Source organism: Theropithecus gelada, chromosome 7a (genome assembly GCF_003255815.1).
Source record: "Theropithecus gelada isolate Dixy chromosome 7a, Tgel_1.0, whole genome shotgun sequence".
Classification (NCBI taxonomy): Eukaryota; Metazoa; Chordata; class Mammalia; order Primates; family Cercopithecidae; genus Theropithecus; species Theropithecus gelada.
Genome location: NC_037674.1, coordinates 1,724,691 through 1,745,439, shown reverse-complemented (window position 1 = coordinate 1,745,439; position 20,749 = coordinate 1,724,691). Strand labels below are relative to the sequence as shown.

The window sequence follows — 20,749 nt, the reverse complement described above, 5'->3', positions numbered from 1 at the left end:
AGCCCACATTCTCACCTGCTGCACCATCGTGCGCTCTGCAGAGAAGCACCACGTACCAGGAAGTGCCAGACAGCAGCCTGGCACCCAGGCCTTTAGACATGGGAAGAAGCTGAACTGCAGTGTCATCTGCCCTGGTCCAACCACCCTATGCATTCTTTAGGTCGTGGAACCTTGACTTTTCAAACGTTCTCATCCTCTCTCTTGCTACTTTAGTAAAAGCTTCTGTGTTTCTCAGGCTGGGAATGATTTCATGTTTATGTCACTTTCTGCCCCCTCCTCATACAGATGCCTACCCTAATTCTGAAGTCGTCTACGTCTGGACCAATGGCTCCACCAAGTCTGTGGTGGTGGCGGAAGATGGCTCCAGACTGAACCAGTACCACCTGATGGGGCAGACGGTGGGCACTGAGAACATCAGCACCAGCACAGGTGAGGGCTCCCAGGTGCACTCCGGACACCACACCCCCGGAGAGCTCGCTGCTCCTAGCACCCCTCTGCAGGGCCCACGTGGGAGGTGGCACAGCAGCCAAGCACACCCTGTCCTGGACAGCTGTGCTCTCCCTGGGCCACAGCTGTGTGAGAGCTGGCCAAGGGAGTCCTCCCAGCCCGCCCCTCCCTGCAGCGGCACACAGAGGCACCAGCTGTGGCCGGCAGTTGCAGTGGACCTGCTTATATAACACACCCCTAGGCAGGAAAGGTAGACAGCTTCCTACAAATACCCCCAGTTACCTGCTGCCCCACCTCCGGCTTTAAACAGCGCAGAGATTTCCCTGGAGTTGAAGTTGGGAAAGCACAACCAGGCAGCCTACAAAGAAGAGCTGAAATGTACACGAAGGAAGCAGACACTCTCAATGCCAGGTGCCCTGGGCTGGCCTGAGCCCTGCAGGGTCAATATCCCAGCCTGGCTTCCCCGAAACAAAGTTGGTGGGGAGACCAAAGGAACCGGATACATTGCATCTCCAGAGCCTGCAAGTTATGTGGCCAGATATCTCCAGGGCAGGCAGGCCCAGCCATAGGGGTCAAGGTCACCAGAGAGTGCCATGAGCTGAGCAAAGGAGGGGGTTTTGAGCTCCAAAGAGCTTCTGCAGCCTTGGAGAAAAGCCTAAAGGGAGGCAGGGAGCCCTGATGGCAGAATGAGCTGTAAGCCCCAGAGGATATTTTCAGGGGAGCGCTCTGTCAGCACGGCTGATTGTCAGCACCGCTATCCTTGCAGCTGGCCGAGCACACAGGCCGTTGAGTGCATAGCCTGTTCTGGGTGCACACACAGGCAGTCAGCACCCTGTTGACCCACAGGCCTGCGCACTGGGCATCCCTGGGGGATATGAGAGTCTGGGAGGATGGCTTCACCATTTGGTTACCACGCTAAAGGGAAAGGCAGAGGGAATGGGTCGGTTTTATGGAAACCAGTGGAAGGTAGTGTAGCAAGAGTTTGGTGTAAGCAATTGCGATGCTGAGGGAGGATATTCCAGTTTGGAACTGTTTCATATAGTTCTTTGAATATTAATAACTGAGATTTCTACTCCTATTTGCATTCTACAATCTTTTAAAACAAACACGATCAAATTTTCCTACCCTCAACTCAAAAATATAACAAAATGAAAAGAACTACCAGCAAAAGAATTAGAAGTAGGAGAGTAATTTCAAGCCCTACTGTAAAACAGAATGCCATTTCACTTCTTCAAGTGCTAAGGAGACACAGACTTGGATCACTGGTAGAGATCCAGTCCTTGCTACCAACATACCCTTTGCCTCTTCTTTGCCCATTTCTCTCTCTGGTCTTCGAGCCAGCTCTGCTCCCTCACCTGCTGCGGACTACGGGAAAAGTGCACCTTTGCATTGCCGGCCTGTCCAGGCACGGCTGAGATTGTTGGCTCCTCTTGTGTTAGAGGGCAGATTTTGCCACATGTGATTGCTATGGTTCCTTCATCTCCTACATACGACATGTTTTGAGTTGACACTCAGTGAAGCAGCCACAGTGGGCCTTGCTGAGCTGTGGGCTTCCATCCCAATAGTAAACACTGCAACTGTGATGTCAGACTCTAATGTCCCAACACGCAGTCCCTGCAGCCGCAGACCACTACTGTAACAGACCGGGGCCTGCGCTGATGGAGTCCCCAAGCCTATTCTCCCCACGATCACAGTGCATCGCAGCTCTCTGGCCACACCATCCACTCCTCGCAATTCAGCCAAAGTTTTTTGAATTGCTCTTCCTATACCCCTCAAAGAACACTTCCCATCTCCCCAGGGAGAGGTAAATCCAGGCAGCAAGAAGCCTGGCCCAGCAGGGCTCACACTCCCTGACCACAGCCCCCGACCTCAGCTCCTTACCAGTTCACCATGAGGACGGCATCATTCTCAGCAATGAATGGGAGGTCTCCTCGTGCCTCCCACACAGCCAGGCAAATCCAGAGAAGGCACTGGGGCATCGCCAAGGAAATGCCCCCAATTTCAGAGAACAGGTGACACAACTCTGGTAGGTGGCAGAAGGGATGAGCTGCCAGGACCCAGGGCCTCCTGAGCTGCTGCATCTCACTCTGCACCTGGGACGCAGCCAGCACAGGGCCTGCTGCTGGTGGGAATGGTCGTCTCACCTCCCTGGAGCCTGGAGGCTGGAAACAAGAAGGACTCTGTCCACCTCTGCAGGGCTCTGTGAAATCCTCAGTTATATCCGGGGAGGCTAAATCCTGAAATCCTAATTGCAGAAGCAGGCGAGGGAGCAGGGGGGAGAGAGGCACAGATTGTGACCGGAGATTAGTAAAACACACAAATCTGATTTCCCCCAGGAAGAGCATCCGTCAGCAAAGGCTCTTCAGAGACCAGGGGTCGTAAGACTTACAAAATGACTGAGAAAAAATTCAGGCATCCTCCTGTGTCCTCTCCTTAACCCAGATCATACAAATGAATGCTTGTCCAGCCTGACAGGGGAGTGGAAGGGAGGCTCCTGGTGAACTCTCTGGATGCAGCAAGCAGAGACTCTCGGGGACTGATGTGCAGTCATTTGCTTATTTGCAGGCGAATACACAATCATGACAGCTCACTTCCACCTGAAAAGGAAGATTGGCTACTTTGTCATCCAGACCTACCTTCCCTGCATAATGACCGTGATCTTATCACAGGTGTCCTTTTGGCTGAACCGGGAATCAGTCCCAGCCAGGACAGTTTTTGGTGAGTGTCCCCAAGCCAGGCCTGGACACTGGTGTTTTGCCACTGACCCTAACCACCCCAAAGCAACAGCAACAACCTCCATGAAACTTCTAGTGCTGCCTCTGTGTTGTGTGACCTGGAAAACAAATTGACCAATTCATTAAGAATTTAATGTTAAGGATTAGGGTTTAGGATTTCTCTCCAAAGAAGGATTTAAGGAATATCACATGGTCTATTTATAGTTATTTCCTTGCTGAAAAGCCTTTTTGCGTGGTTTGACCTTGCCAGCATGTATCTGTTTTATGTGAGATTTTGCTATGCAGGTTGAGCGTCCCTTATCCCAAATGCTTGGAACCGAAAGTATTTTGGATGTCAGTTTTTTTTAAATTTTGGAAGAACTGCATGATACCAGTTGAGTATCTCTAATCTGAAAATCTGAAATGAGCTCCACGGAGCATTGTCTTTGAGCGTTATGTCGGTGCCCAAAAAGTTTTGGATTTTGTAGCATTTCAGGTTTCGGATTTTTGAAATAGGGATACTCAGTCTGTAGTATTTTTGGTTCTCATCAAGTATGACTTTGTAAGTTATCAGGCAGTTTTCTTTGAAATGTGCATGCCACTTTAAAATTAATCACCAAATAACAATCAAAGAGATGCAATAGGAATAAATTAAATCTGTATACCTGATGAGAACCTACAGCAGCATCATTTTACGTCCCTAAGACATCAACTAAATTGGGAGAACTCTAACTCAGGAGGTACCGCGGCTCAGCAGACACAGTTGATCGTCTGAGTCTTAATTACCTCGAAGCTCAGCTTCTTCAGATTCAACAAGATACGAAAGGCACTTTTGCCAGTCAGTTGTGATCCTAGATGCTCACATCCCTGTAAACTGTAAAGTACGATTCACACATCAGCATTTGCTATTGCAGTTTCCTTTCCAAAGCAGGAAAACGTTAGCATGCGTTTTATCTTAATGCTCCCCCAGAGTGTAGGCTGACCAAGAGCTCAGAGAGTTCAGGAGTGAGGGGCACAGGGGTGCTCCCGTCTCCGCAGTACTCTGCCTCCAGCCAAGAGTCCAGCTTCACTTGCCAAGCCTGAGCGAGCGTCAGGATTGTTTCAGGAGGGTGTGGAGGTTGGCTGGTGACCAGGCCGTGCTCCCCAAGTTAATGTGCCTCATGAACTCTTTAGGGGAAATTTAGTTGGTAGGCAGAAAGAAAGCGGGCAGGGGATTGCCTGTTACTGTCGGGGTTTTTTGGCAGGGAGTGGAGGGAGATGCATGTTAAGATATTAAAGGCCCAAGAAGAAGACTCAAGAGGCTTGTTTAAGATCCTGCGTAGAGCTCTTCCCCCTCAACACAGTGATTAACTGGATTTCTAAAAAAAATCAAAGATCTCTATTGATTCCTTTGGCAGTGTTGATTTCATGCAGGGAATGACGTTCACTGTGCACTTGCATTGCTGTGAAGGATGGCGTTGAATGAAACCCCAGGCATACTACGTGTCCTTGGTGCTGTGCTGGTCTCCTGGGACTGCCGTAACCAAGTCCCACACACTGGGGGCTTAAACAGCAGAAATGTATCAGCTCACACTTCTGGAGGCTGGAAGGCTGGGATCAGGGCGTTGGCAGGGCTGGCTCCTCCTGGGGCCTGCAAAGGAAGGATCTGTTCCCGGCCTGTCTCTTGGCCTCTGGTAGCTCTTTAGCTCATGGCAGCATCACTCCAGCCCTCCCACGGCATGCTGCCTGTGTGCATGTCTGTCTCCAAGGTTCCCCATTTTATAAGGGCGTCAGTCATAGCAGATGAGGGTCCACCCCAGTGACCTCATTTTAACTTAATTACTTCTTTAAATACTGCATCTCCACATAAGGCCATAATCTAGAGTACTGGAGGTTAGGACTTCAACATATGAATTTTGCAGGCCCACAGTTTTTAGCAGGCGTGTTACACCCCCATTGCCCACACAGGCGCATGCTTCTGCAGAAGGCAGGGCTAGCAGGTGGAAGCTTTGTGAACCGCGAGAGTCCACAGGCCTGGCTCCCAGTGTGGGCAGTCTCATCTCCTTGCTGGCAAGCTTGGGCACCTTGCTAACTACTTCCAAATCTTCAGGCTCCCCAACCTGCCAAACAAGGATACTGACACCCATCCAGAATGCAGCTTAGACCAGAGTCTGACTCTCAGCGGACCCAGTAGCTGGTGCATAGTCTGCCAGTCCTAAGGAACGTCCTCTTCCGGGGATCCAGCCTGGCTGGGTGGTCACTGCAGAGTTTTCCTAGTGGCCACAGGCTCCAGGCACAGCAGCCTCCAGGGGACACTGTTCCCTCTTTGAGGGACTGACATGCCCAGACCCAGATTCAGATATGGCGCTTCTGTTACTGTCTGGCTCTGACAAGTCTGCAGTCAGGTGGAGGTCTGTCTTCCCTGTTTGCAGGGAGCCGTCTGCTTCCGGGTACATAGTAAATCACTGGGAGGCACCTGCTGGCTGCGGTGTGAATGTGACTGTCATTCTGCCTTGGATCTTGCCTTCGTGCTACAGAAACACATCACTCGCTCTACGTGTCTTTGTGGAGCACTGGCTGTTTGCCTGGCTTTGTTCATGGCAGTGGGAGCCAAAATCAGACCACAATCCCTGCCCTCCTCAGTTCATATTCTAAAGGGAAGGGACAGTCAAGACACAGAGCGTCAGCAGTTGTCTATCTAAGTGCTGTGAATCTGTTAGGTGTTAGCAAAACAGTAGAGGAAAGCGCAGGCTGGGATTAAAATCACCAGTCCCTTGGGAGGCCGAGGCGGGCGGATTGCATGAGGCCAGGAATTCGAGACCAGCCTGGCCAACATGGCGAAACCCCGTCTCTACTAAAAATACAAAAATTAGCCAGGTGTGGGGATGCCTGCCTGTAATCCCAGCTACTCAGGCAGCTGAGGCATGCGAATTGCTTGAACCCCGGAGGCAGAGCTTGCAGTGAGCCGAGATCACGTCACTGCACTCCAGCCTGGGCAAGACTCTGTCTCAAAAAAATAAAAAAAAAAATCACTGGTCCCCTTTGTGTCTATCATTTTGGGCATGTTGTACTGGGGTCCTGGGTGCCGGCACTGAACCCTGTTTCCGTTTTCCACTCTGCCCCGCCTGACCCCCGCAGGGGTCACCACGGTGCTGACCATGACGACCCTCAGCATCAGCGCCCGGAACTCTCTGCCCAAAGTGGCCTACGCCACCGCCATGGACTGGTTCATAGCCGTGTGCTATGCCTTCGTCTTCTCGGCGCTGATAGAGTTTGCCACGGTCAATTACTTTACCAAGAGAGGCTGGGCCTGGGATGGCAAAAAAGCCTTGGAAGCAGCTAAGATCAAGGTACTGACTGTTTCTCCGCCCTTCTTCCAGGTCCCCTTGACAGAGACAGTGTGCCCGATTCTATCCAAACATAAGACAAGGTGCTGCTCTTTCCTACCCGGCAGCTCCCAAATGCTCCTTCCCTTATACTCAAGGCCCTCACCAAGTCTTACTGACAACAAGTCCAATTTCACTCTAGCAAAAGGCGACAGGATGTGAATGGCTTGGGCCTGTTTATATTCAAGCCTGTTATTTTGGCAGAAGTAACTCCTGTCTCTTAAGGGATGACACGTCTGGTTTTAATTGTGGAATCTGTTCTTCTGCTCGTTTTATCCGCCTTCACCATGCAGGCTGTCCTCTTCAGGTGGCTGTCAGGTCGAGAAGGGGGCGCCAACGTAATGCAAGGAGTTCATCAGCAAAGCACACCCAAGCCCCGCTGAGTCCATGATTTGACCCCCTTTTACCAGGCACATAAATTGTTGTGAAAGCATTACTCTGTTCAAAGCAAAGAACCATCAAGTATTTAAAGGGTGATTTATGCCCAAATCTTAAGAACATTTGAAGAAAAAAGATTTACCAAGATTCCAAGCTGCATTGTTTCCTTGGGGAGATAAGAATAGCATTCATGGACAGTAAATAAAGCAACATATGGTGAACTGCTGATTTCACCACACAGAAAACAAACACACACATCTCTGTAAGGAGAGAACAGGTCAGAGCCATCGGGGTGACCTGAAAGTAAAACTTAATCTGTCCTTTGGAAAATCAGCATGAAGGGAGTCTGGGAAGGCATTAGAGAGGCCTCGAAGTGTAAGTCCCGACCTCCCAGCCAGGGACCACAAGCCAGTTACAGCAGAGCAGGAGGCCCTGGTTCCACCGGGAGAACGGCTTCCATCCCATCCACGGCCCTGGGCTTGCTCTGAGGGTTGGACTCTGCTGTCAGGAGTTCTGGCCTGACCTTGCCCTTGTGCCTTCACTATTTCCACGTGCCAGGAGTCCCTCCCCTGCTGGAGTTGCAGCATAGAAGCTGCACTTCCAAGCCTAGCTCCCTGGCTGCGGGAAGGCCTGGCAGGACCCCTTGTGGGTGCTCTCATGGAGGGAGGAAAGGAGAAGCTGGAGGAAGGGCCTCGGGCGTGGGTGTGCTTTGAGGGCTGGGAGGAGGGACAGGAGTGATCTGACCGCACTGGGTGATAGGGACTGGGGAGCGGGGAGCAGGCTGTTCTCAGATGATGGAAGTTCTTGGCCGACACGTTTGAACTTGTTCCTGCAGACCAGGGGGCCAGAGAAGGTGCTGTGCGGGGAGGAATGAGAATGGAGTTCGGGGAGATGGGGCTTCCCAACACTCCGCACTGTGTTGCTGGAAGGTGCGTGTGTGTCACCTGCCTGGGACATAGACGGTGCATGAAGGATAGTGGGCTGGAGCCTGGTATGAAGTCAGGGAGCAGCCAGAGGTCCCTGACAGTCACCAAGGTTGTCGGGCTCATGCCTGTGAGTCCAGGAGGAACATGAACCCCCGGTGAACGGAGAGAGCACGCATGTGGTTGGGTGGTGGTGTTGGGTGTCGCCATCACTGGCTAGTCTAATCGCCGTAGATCTGAATTCTGAATGGAGGGTTGGAGGGAAGAGAGAGGATGAAGGTGACCTGCATTGTCTCATTCGACGAGAGTGAGGGTCTTCTAGAATAAGCAGCATGCCTCAGACTGGCTTGTGGAATGTCAAGACTCTCCCGTTCCCGGGAAGGCAGTGACGCTAGGGGTTCCACCGGTGCCGCCAGGAAGGGTCTGTGCGCTGGAAGGCATGGAGCATGTGCAGGCAGCACACCCCGCGGTCAGACTCCGGCCGCGAGCGTGAATTCCACAGCCTGGTGTCAGCCTACCCGAGTAAACTGTTCCCTGGAAGTAGAGAGGACTTTTAAAAAATAGACTGTGTTCACCATTGTTCCAAGTTGGGATCTCCAGAAGCAAACACTGGGTCAGCGTTTGGGGTGTGGCAGTTTTTAGGAGGGAAGGTTTGGGAAAGGAAACAGGGGGCAGTGAGATTCGGAGAGGAAGAAATCAAACCGTGACGCAGGCCTAGCAAAGCCCAGGCTCACCCGCTGGGGCGTGTGGAGCAGGTGGCCAGTGGAGGTGCCCCGTGTCAGGGATGTGGCCAGGGCTTTAGACTCCTGCCTCGCTGCCCAACAGATGTGTCTGGTTTCCCCAGGAAGGGCATGAGTCTGGCCAGACCGCCCTCTGCAACTCAGGCTACCAGAAGAGCTGATACCCGGCCACACTGCCTGCAGCTGGGGAGCACGTCCTTCCGGACAGGCGGATTCCGGGGCGCGCGTACATCTCCACCACCAGCGCTGTGACTGTGCTGAGTCCCAGGCGGGTGTTCCCTGCCACCTGCCCCTACCCCACTGCACATTCCTTCCCAGTAAAAACGCGCACCCTCAGGACAGAGCGGTATCTTCTAAAGGGCTTGCCCTTCACTTGGTTCCACCCAGAGCTAGAACCATTCTAAGCAGTAACTCACATGTATGGGTTTCTTCTGGTGGATCTGCATGAGCGCTCACGTGACGGTGGGGAAGGCGGGGCGGGCAAAACTGCCATCGCATTTCTGAGGTGTGGCCCGCCTCCCTCAGGCTCCCGCACGGTTTCCCCAGGAGGTCCTCATGCCCCTGCCCCTGGCCTGGTTTTGGTTCACCTGTTTCACCTGTTTCCCCTGACTCGTGCTCTATGCTTGGCCTTTCTGCTTTTTATCTTTTCTTTATTCTTAACGGTTGATTTATTTTCTTTACTCTCTTGTGTTTTTCAAGTTTTAATTAATGAGACTGTATTACTTTAGTAGTGGAACACAGGTTGTCTAACATTTTATTGTGCACATTTTTAAACATACAGCAATGTTTAAAGAGGTTTACAGTGAAACCGTCTGCTGTTAACATTACCTGTGGCTGTGTCCTCACCACCTGTCACCTCTCCCTCTGTCTGTCCACCAATATACCCATCCTCAATCTGTGATTTTTTTGCTACATTTCAAAATAAATTTCAGGTGGCAATGCATTTCCCACTCCATATGTCAGCATGCATGTCATTATAACTACAGTCCAATACTAGCTTACTGTTTTATTCCTTTGAAGCAAAATTTGTAGCGTGAAATGCTCAAGTATTAACGGCACCTTTGTTGCATGTGGCCAAATATGTACATTGTGTGTAACTCGAATCCCTGCCACAGTAGAGGACATCTCCAGCCTCCAGAAAACTCACCATGCCTCTTCCCAGGCACGGCTTGACCCCACCTCTCCAAACATATCCACTATTTTTATTTCTTCCACCATAATGTAACTTACCTGTTTAGAATTTTATATCCAAAAAAAAAAAAAAAATCTTCACAAAAAACGTATACAAGAATGTTCATAACTGCTTAATCCGTAAGAGTTAAGATTAGAAACAGTCCAGGTGTCCATCGATTGGAGAGTAAGCAAACGGTGGCACATTCGTGCAAAGATACATCACTCAGCCATGAAAAGGAGAGGATGACTGATAGACACAGCAAATGGGCGGGTCTCAAAAGTCTTGTGCTGGGTGGAAGGCACCTTGCCACAAGAGTGCATTCTGTACCATGAGGTTTAATTGCGTCCTTTCCTCCTTCCCCGCAGGCCACATCTTAGGGCTTCCCTTATATCCACACACCTTATTCCCTCCCGCTGGTGCACTTGAAGGTAAAGAAGTGATGGCTGCCTTTGCAGGGGGGAAGTCCTAATTCCGTTTATGCCAAGATCTTGAGAAATGCCAGACTTTAATTTTTTTTTTACTTTTATTTTAGGTTTAGAGGTACATGTGCAGGTTTGTTGTAGGAAAATCAAGCCACAGGAGTTTGTTATATAGATCATTTTGTCACCCAGGTACTAAGCCTGGTATCTAATGGTTATTTTTTTCTGCTCCTCTTCCTCCTCCCACCTTCCACCCCAATGTCTGTTGTTCCCCTCTTTGTGTTCATGAGTTCTTATCATTCAGCTTCCACTTGTGGTATTTGGTTTTCTGTTCCTGTGTTAGTTTGCTAAAGATAATGGCCTCCAGTTCCATCCATGTTCCTGCAAAAGACAAGATTTCATTCTTTTTATCATTCTTTTTTTATGGCTGCACCATTCCATGGTGTATATGTACCACACTTTCTTTATGCAATCTGTCATTGATGGGTGTTTAGGTCGATTCCATGTCTTTGCTATGTGAGCAGTGTTGCAATGAACATTCTCATGCATGTGTCTTTATGGTAGAATGATCTGTATTCCTCTGGGAATATATCCAGTAATGAGATTGCCAGACTTACATAGCAATCATAGCTCTCACGTGTGCCCTGTGTGCAGGCTACCTGGAGACATCAGTGGAAGAGGGCCCTCTCCCAGGCTAAGCAGGTGTTTCTCTCTTTTGAAAGGTGCACCTTTGGCCGGGCGCGGTGGCTCAAGCCTGTAATCCCAGCACTTTGGGAGGCCGAGACGGGCGAATCACGAGGTCAGGAGATCAAGACCATCCTGGCTAACACGGTGAAACCCCATCTCTACTAAAAAATACAAAAAAAAACTAGCCGGGCATGGTGGCGGGCGCCTGTAGTCCCAGCTACTCGGGAGGCTGAGGCAGGAGACTGGCGTAAACCCGGGAGGCGGAGCTTGCAGTGAGCTGAGATCCGGCCACTGCACTCCAGCCTGGGCGACAGAGCCAGACTCCCTCTCAAAAAAAAAAAAAAAATGAAAGGTGCACCTTTAGAACTCCAAGGTGAGCTGACCATTGCCTGTAAGCGGCGCGTCCTTACATTCCTATTATATTTTGCAGAAAAAGCGTGAAGTCATGCTCAATAAGTCAACAAATGCTTTTACAGCTGGAAAGATGTCTCACCCCCCAAACATTCCGAAGGAACAGACTCCAGCAGGGACGTCGAATACAACCTCGGTCTCAGTAAAACCCTCCGAAGAGAAGACTCCTGAAAGCAAAAAGACTTACAACAGTATCAGCAAAATTGACAAAATGTCCCGAATCGTATTCCCAGTCTTGTTCGGCACTTTCAACTTAGTGTACTGGGCCACGTATTTGAATAGGGAGCCGGTGATAAAAGGAGCTGCCTCTCCAAAATAACCGGCCACACTCCCAAACTCCAAGACTTCCAGCGAAATGGTATCAAGGGGAGGGCTTGCTCGCAGGGACGTTCCATATGTGAGCACTATCTTTCAGGAAATTTTTGCATGTTTAATAATATGTACGAATAATATTGCCTTGATGTTTCTATATGTAACTTCAGATGTTTCCAAGACGTCCCATTGATAAATCAAGCAAACACCTTTCTAGAAAAACGGGATACAATGACCGACACTCAGATGCCCAGTATCATACGTTGATAGTTTACCAACAAGATACGTATATTTTTAACTGCTTCAAGTGTTACCTAACAATGTTTTTTATACTTCAAATGTCATTTCATACAAAATTTCCCAGCGAATAAATATTTTAGGAAACTCTCCATGATTATGACTTGACCAACTCTATTGTGAGAAACAGGGATCATAAAGAGCACGTTTTTCATGACCAGGAAACTTGGACGTTTACGTACAAAATGAATTGCCTCTGATAATTCTTACTGTTCTGAAATTAGGAAAGTGCTGCATGATCTTACATGAAGAAATAGAGTTGGCAAACATTTATGCAGGCAGATTAATAACAGAAACACATCATATGTTAGACACACAAATACAGTATTTCCCTGAGGAAAAAAATTAACTGCTTAAATTTTTTGGGAGGAAAAAGACACATTTCTTACCCCACCCCACACCACCCACTACCTGAACAACAGCCAAGGAAAGAAAGGAGATGTTCAAACAAACCACAAACAGTGTGTTGACGGCACTCTCAGCCCTTGGCCCGTGTGATCACTGTCTCTGAAACACCGACCACCTCCCTCTGCAGCCAGCGTGTAGCGCTTCAGTGGTGAGAAATTGTACTTGAGTTATTTTCCATTTTATTTCCTTGTATGTATTTCATGACTGGACTTCCTGCTCTGTCAGCTTTTGTATATGAATCTTAAATGTTCATTAAAAAATAAAAAATGAACCGATCTTGTGGACATATATGACTCTTTTTTAAAAATTTCGTGTTTTGGTGGACTCATTTCCTGAAAGTGACATAAATGGAACCCATCATGAAATTGCTTGGGAACGAAGCAGAACAAAACAAAACGTTTACTTGGTGGCTTGTCTCTGGTCCAACCTAATTCCGTAGAGTAGCACCTGGAGAGAAAACTTGTTTAAACCACGGTGAGGGTAGACAGGTGAAAGCAGGTACAGCCCATCACAAATTTCTCAGTGGTGCAATGTCGCTTGGGCCTCGACTTGATAGAGTCTTCTCTGAGTGTATTTCAGGGTGGGTGTTTGTTGTGGGCATGGTGACTACCTGGTTCTTTACATATGGGAAGATTTAATTATCCCCCCACCCCCCTTTATTTTTTTGAGCCAAGGTCTTGCTCTGTTGCCCGAACTGGCGTGCAGTGGCTCAATAATGGCTCACTGCAGACTCAGCCTCGTAGGCTAAAGCAATTCTGCCACCTCAGCCCCCTAAGTAGCTGGGACTACAGGTGTGTACCACCATGCCTGGCTTATTTTAAAATTTTTCATAGAGACCAGGGTCTCACTATATTGCCCAGGTTAGTCCTGGACTCCTGCATTGCCCCTTCATTGGTTTTAGGATCTCACAAATGGAAGGGTAAAGGCCAGCAGAAAAGGCGCTCGTCAGTGTTCACATGAGGAAGCATTTCCCTATTATAAATGATGATGATATTTGTATAATGAGAGTGCTCTCTGTTATACCACAGCAAAAATCCCAGCAAAACAAAAAACAAACTTAAGGCTCAATAGAAGATCCTGTTTTCATATACTATGTAGTTACATTTCTCTCCTGTAGTCTGTAGAGTTCAGCTTTGTGCTGTAGTTTGGAGAAAAATATACTGTAAGTTATGTCCAGATGGCTACATGCATGAACACCCTCTCTGAACATCTCAGTCCATCGATAGCAGAGTAAGCAACAGGTGACCTCACCACCTGTCACCTCTCCCTCTATCTGTCCAATACACCCATCCTCAATCTATGTTTTTTTTTTAAATACATTTCAAAATAAATTTCAGATGGCAATGCGTTTCCCACTCCATATGTCAGCATGCATGTCATTGTAACTACAGTCCAATACTAGCTTACTGTTTTATTCCTTTGAAGCAAAATTTGTAGTGTGAAATGCACAAGTATTAACAGCATCTTTGCTGAGTGTGGCCAACTATGTACATCGTGTGTGACTCCAATCCCTGCCGCAGTAGAACACGACGTCTTCCATATCAGGCTGCAGGAACTTTCTGGACAAGGTCTAGCCTTCGTTACAGAAAACCTCCAGTGAGCTCCGGTTTGAAGACAGGCTGACCACATTTACAAGCTGCTGAACCTCAATTCTGATGAATGTTTAGTGAAAAAGGTCACATTCGTTTTCTACTTTCTGATTTTGTATTGTAGATATTTCAGTGTTTGTTATTTTTAATGAGAACATAATAAGAATCACCTTGGGGATAATGATAATAAGGCACAAAATAAAAACTTCTGACAATAATTATAAATTACAGTACCCTACTTTTACAGCAAGGATATTTAAATGTATCTCTTTTGACATCACCACAAATAGAGAGAATATTCTAATATGTTGTTAATCAGTATTACTTCTGGACTTTCTTTGGAATCTAAAGACCTATCCAGGAAAAGCCTTGACTAATGTTGGCCTAAAAGTATGTGTCTGTCTACAATAATTGGGTTCAAATGCCTCTGGAGTAACTATCAAACTTAAAATAGCACAGCAAACATCCTCTGTTGAAGATGACAAGGAAGTTGTAAATCTTCTGACCTACTTGTCATGCTCATGTCTTAGAAATAATGCTTTATGTCTCTCATGGGACTGTGAAAATAAAATAAATCTCGAGACCCCAAAATCACTAAAGCAAGGGAAAAGTGAAACTGGGAACGATGTCAGGCAAACCTGCCTCCCATTTTATTTCTAAACAAGATAGCTACAAAGATAAGAAGCTACATACCTCCTTCACAGTTTGCCCACAAGGAAGTTCCTTGTGAACAAAGGACAGGCGAAACTCAAAATCATCCCTCTGCTCACATGAGACAAACACATATCTGATTGCTTCCTTTGCTTTACTGTTTCACTAAGCCAGGTTGTCTAGCTATGACCTGGAAGCCCCCTCCCCACTTTGAGTTCTCCCACCTTTCCAGACCAAACCAGTGTACATCTTACATATATTGATTGATGTCTCCTGTTTCCCAAATATTTATAAAGCCAAGCTGTGCCCCAACCACCTTGGGCACATGTTGTCGGGTCCTCTGGAGGCTGTGTCATGGGTGCATCCATAACCTTGGCAAAATAAACTTCCTAAATTGATGAAGACCTGTCTCAGACACTCTTGGTTTATAGGACAAATTATGAGAAGCGGGTACACTAAATGAGTAACCTCTACTTTATAAACAGGAATACTGCTGCCCAAAGAGGTTAATCTATTGGCTCAAAATCGTATCAAAAGTTAGGAAGACACACAGGCCTAGATCCTAGTCCTCATAATTTCTAACCCAGGGCTCACAACACCATGCAATTGCTTCCAGATGGAAGTTGATTTAGAACAAAAATGTAACCTAAAATGAAAAATCTTGCTTCAAACCCTGGTTGAATTATTATCTCTTAACAATGCCCTAGAGAAATTTTTTTTGTTTTGTTTTGTTTTTTTTGCACTGAAAACATGACCTTTAAGTTTGCCCCTTCTTATATAAAACGTGTGCTTCTGTGATCTTCAAAACCTGTCTTGACGGAATGGATCTGTGTTAGGGTAGCACTCCCCCCAACTACCCTTCAAGGAGAGAGAGAGAGAGAGAGAAGCACTGATTGACTAGAGCCAAGGATCTTGATGTGATTTCTCCTCCCAGAGCTCCCACCTGAATGATGATGTGACTGCCTTGGGAGGGGTCTGCCTCCAGGGAAAGCATAACTGACTGTGACACTGAGTCTTCAATCAACATCATCCTTCATTGTAAGAACTAACTTCAAATCAAAAAGAACCCTTTCTTTGGAAAATTGGAAATGCCACAGTTTACTCAGGGAAAACAGTATTTTAAATATTTAAAAATTAGTCTTAATGTCTTTTTACCATATACTAGCACATCTGGGACAATCAGTGCCCTGAGCAAACACATTGAGCATTTGAATATGCATTACTCTGATCACTGAAATTACTTGCCAGGTTTGCAGTGATATAAGGTAATGATTTTGAAGTCTGCGAAAAGGTTCATTTCATCAAAGATTTACATGATTATCTGTTTGTCACTGTCATTTTCAATAGACTGTCTCAACTCTAAATTCAAATGCTCTGTAGCCTGTTTTGAAATGAGTATGGGTTCTTTATGGAAACTTGTGATTTGAAAAATATTTACTGCTCACAATTTCCCTAATATAAAAGTCTGAAGAGATATTTAAGGAAAAAAAAAAGTCTGAAGAAATGTTTGCTTAGCTTTTCTGAGTTATTTGAAAATCAAATAAACCAAGGATCAGGCACTCTATTTTGCAATGTGAGACCTCAGAAGGAAAAATTTGAAGTGAGCTCTAATTGATCCAATATACTCATTTAAGTCCAATTTATTCTGCATTCTTCATGTTGCTATCGTTGTCTCCTTACCAGCCAGCATTATTCCAGGCCAGTAGCAGGAGCTAGATGGATGTGAACTGACTGAAGAAATCAGTCCTGATAAGTGGGTGGACTGGATCTGATGAAACTCCTTCAGTTAAGGATTGCAAATTGGTGGTAATATTACACCTGATGAAAATCCTTTCTTAAGAATTTATAAAATAAGAATTTCAAAGATTTGTATAAACCTATCCATAGCTGACCTAACAACACTAGGAACACAATCTCACAGGGTGACAGTTGTCTGGGCTTGAGTGACAGGCTGCTCCTTTAGGTCAGGTAACCATGTAAATTTATCACCCAGACATGAGACTTGCAGAGTGTTGGACTGAGGTCCTCAGTAAATCCTCTCCCCACAAAAAGCAATGAAAACACTGGCAAGATTATATCAAAGCAGACATTTCAGAACTCTGGAAATAAAACCAAAGGCATACAACACATTAAAAGAGTTTACTGAAGAAACAGTACTGAACTTCAATAAGAACAGTGAGGTCTATGCCATTTTAACTTAGAGATTTCCCTGTCTCCCTATCAGCTCCTTGGCATGGTACCATGAAGACCAGAAGCCTTGCTGCCACCCGAGGGGGATGATTTAATTTGGAACTCTACAAAATGCCCCATCCCCAGAGTTTTGCCACTATTTGACCTGACCTGGAGCCCCATGGGAAAGTTTTATTCCCAAAGCATTGTTGATGATAATGATGATCGGCATCACTCGAGGACGGTGAACACTGAAGCCTTCAAGGCAGTGATGCCAGCTAAGGCAAGAAAGAAACCAGCCAAACATGTACAAGGCAGATCTGGGGAATCAGATCTAGTTCACAGTGGACTATAAACATCTCAGACATATTCCTGAGGATCTGAAAGTCTGTGTGTATGTGCAGGGTCGTGGGAACAGTCAGGAAAGCGCAGAGAGAGTCTTAGTTACTTACTCATCCCTGGCTGACCCTGACGTCCTGTGAAAGCAAAAAGTGAAAGACAAGGAAGACTTAATCTGCCTAAACTTTGAAAGCGTGCTCCAAACTACACATAGATCCTCACGGCAAAGGGTGAAAAACGTATCACCATAAAGCATTCAAGAGAATTAAGGACCAATCATTGACTGCCCTAAGCTGTGCTGACATAGGGGTGACCCCTATAAAGCCAGGACTAAAAATGAAAACAGACGGAGACTTCAGTCTAGGGAATGCAAACACTAGCATACTTGTCCGGGAAAGTAATTAAACAAACAAAGCCTAACCCCAACAACAACAAAATACAACAATAAACAGTGGGAGAAAGGGATGATCAGATTTCAAAGGTATAAAAATATATGGCTAGTGTTTCCAGTTTATTAGGAAGCATGCAAAGAAATTGGGATGTGCAGCCGGTATACAAGAAACAAAACCGTCAAAACGTACTGGTCCTGAGGGTGCCCAGAAGTTGGATTTAGTAAATAGACTTTAAATCAGCTATTTGATAATAAGAATAAATAATATTATAATGAGAAGAAGTAATGGTTGAACGTCCCATAATTTATTAAAAACATTAATTTACACCTCCAAGAGGCTCAACTAAGTCTTAGTATAATAAGCTTAAAGAAATATACACCCGGATACAACATAATTATTCTGTTGAAAGCCAAAGGCAGAGAGAGAATCTTGAAAGCAAGAGAGAAGAGACTCATCATATACAAGGATCCTCAATAACAATAACAGCTGACTTCTCATAAAAAACCATGGAGGCCAGAAGGCAGTGAGATAACATATTCAAAGTGCTGAAAGAAAGTGGGGAACCCTCCACCATCAACCAAAACTTCTATGTTGAGCAACATTACTCTTCAAAACAGCAAGTGAACTAAAGACAGGCCCAGGTAAATAAAAATGGAGAGACTACATCTATAGCAGCCCTACTCTACCAGAAATGCCAAAGGAAGTCTTTGAAGGTGTATAGGAATGATAATCGATGTTAACTTGAACTCACACAAGGAAAGGAAGATCACCATAAAGGAAATTACATGGGTAAATATAAAATGTAAATAAAGTTTTTGCTCTTTTCTTCCTTCAACCAATTTAAAAGACAATTGTATGAAACAATAATCACGAAGCTATATTGATGAGTTTATAAGCATAATTTGTATAACAGTAGTATCACCTTGGAGAAAGACAAGTCATTATATTGGAAGGACATTTGTGTATACTTTTGAAATTAAGTTAGTAATAGTTGGCTCTAAATTGTTTTAAGGTAGGATGCATATTTAATCCCCAGAGCAGCCATAAAGAAAATAAGTTAAAGAAAACGTAGTGAACAATCCAAAGGAATTAAAATAGTGTGCTAGAAAATAACACAAAAGAAAACAAAGAGCAAAACAGCAGCTGTAAATTCAACCACATCAATAATTAAATGAAAACGCATTACATAGTCCAATCAAAAGGCAGAGAATGTCAGACTGGATTAATTAAAAAGGACATAACCATATAGTTTCAATAAGAGGTATGTTCTAGATTCAAAGACACAAATAAGTGGAAAGTAAAAGGATGGAAAAGATATACTATGCAGATAGTAACTGAAAGACTGCTAGAACTATTATACCAATATCAGAAAAAATTACCTTAATGCAGATAATATTACTAGAGACAAAGAAGGACATTTTATAGTGGTAGAACAGTTAATTTATCTGGAAGATATAACAATTAAAAACAGATATGTATCTGTGTACCTAACAACAGAGCCCAAAATACATGAAGTAAAAACTGATGGAATTGAAAGGGGAAATATACAGTACAACATTCGTCGTTGGAAACTTTATTCTCCACTCTTAGTAGTTGGTGGGACAACAAGACGGAGAATCAACTAGTATGTAGAAGACCAGAACAACACTATCAACCAACTTGATCTGCTCACGTCTAAGGAACACTGCACCCAACAGCAGCAGAATCCATATCCTTTTCAAGGCCATTCTCCAGAATAGAGCATTTTGTATGCAATAATACGAGGCTTAATAATTTTTTTTTATTTTCATTTCTTTGAGTCAGGGTTGTTCTCTGTCACCAAAGCTGGAGTGCAGTGGCATGATGAGGGCTTACTGCAGCCTTGACCTCCCAGGCTCAAGTGACTACAGGCATGCACCACCACGCCCAGCTGATTTTTAAATTTTTATTAAATTAGAAAATATAGTGAGACAAGGTCTCACTGTATTGCTCAGTCTGGTCTCGAACTCCTGAACTCAAGTAATCCACCCGCCTCGGCCTCCCAAAGTGCTAGGATTAAAGGCATAAGCCACTGTGCCTGACCAAGTCTTAATAATTTTAAAGAGATTGAGATCATACAAAGTATGTTCTCAAAAAACAATGGAATTAAATTAGGAGTTTGTTTTTCAAACCAGGACACTTTTAACAAGCATAACAATAATAATTACATCAGAACAACAGGCATACATTAAAATGCTCTTGAGCAAATCAGAACCTGTGCTCATCCTGCCTTTAGCAAGGAATCCGTTATACAGTTCCCATCCAATCCATGCTTTAGTCATCTCCAGTGTGAAACCTGCCTCACCCTGTAGGCCTTTGAGTTTGCAATGCCTCGGTTAGACCAGTATGAATTGGGTCATTGTAGGAAACATGCACTTTATTTTCCAATGAATTAGTCTTAAATTCTACCATGCCCCATTCCTATTTTATCTTTTACATTTGTATTGATATTAGGCGTAGTGTGTGTATATATTTATGGGGTATATGAGATATTTTGATAGAGGCATTGAGTGCATAGTAATCATGTAAGAGTAAATGGGGCATCCATCACCTCAAGCATTTATCATTCTCAAGTACACATGAAAAATCTACAAAATTAATCACATACTGGGTCAATATTAAAATATTAAATTAATCACATACTGGGTCAATATTAAAAATATTGGTACATTCATAATATAGACTATATATATATTTGAGACCAGGTTATGAAACTGGCTAGTTTTTGTATTTTGGTAGAGACAGGGTTTTACTACATTACCTAGGCTGGTCTCAAACTCCTGGTGTCAAGCGATCCATCCACCTCAGCTTCCCAAAGTGCTCGATAACAGGCGTGAGCCACCATGCAGGCCAATAATATAGAAATTTTATAAAATAACACTTTGGTCATAAGTAATAATATTGAAAATGGAAACAACTTTTTAAAAAAGTATCTTCCAACTAGAAATTTAGAATTTCTTCTATTAAACAGCAAAAGGATGAAAATAAAGGTTTTAAAATATCATTAAATTTCTAAAAGTCAAATTTAAAATTACACAAAAATTTACGAGATACAAGAAATCATTGCTCAGACTAAGGTAGCAAAGGTTTTCCCCTATATTTTCTTTTAGTGGTTTTATAGTTTCAGGTCTTATGTTTAAGTCTTTTATCCACTTTGAGTTGATTTTTATATGTAGTGTGAAATAAGAGCCCAATTTCATTCCTCTGCATGTGACGTCTAGTTTTTCCAACACAATATATTGCAGAGACTGTCCTTTCCTCGTTGTGTGTTCCTGGTATCTTCATGGAAAATTTATTGGTTCTACATGTGTGAGTA

The 20,749-nt window shown here is 45.0% G+C and overlaps 1 protein-coding gene across 2 annotated transcripts in view; it reads left to right on the top strand.

The window, feature by feature from the left end:
* The window catches only part of GABRA5 (gamma-aminobutyric acid type A receptor alpha5 subunit), an 82,256-nt gene extending 69,695 nt beyond the window's left edge, over nucleotides 1-12,561 (top strand). For both annotated transcript variants that reach the window (XM_025390045.1, XM_025390046.1), the window contains exons 8-11: nucleotides 286-429; nucleotides 3,013-3,165; nucleotides 6,279-6,490; nucleotides 11,278-12,561. In XM_025390045.1, coding sequence (XP_025245830.1) covers nucleotides 286-429; nucleotides 3,013-3,165; nucleotides 6,279-6,490; nucleotides 11,278-11,577 — 809 coding nt within the window. In that variant the 3' untranslated portion in view covers nucleotides 11,578-12,561. The remainder of the gene's footprint in view (nucleotides 1-285; nucleotides 430-3,012; nucleotides 3,166-6,278; nucleotides 6,491-11,277) is intronic.
* The last annotated feature ends 8,188 nt before the right edge of the window (nucleotides 12,562-20,749 follow it).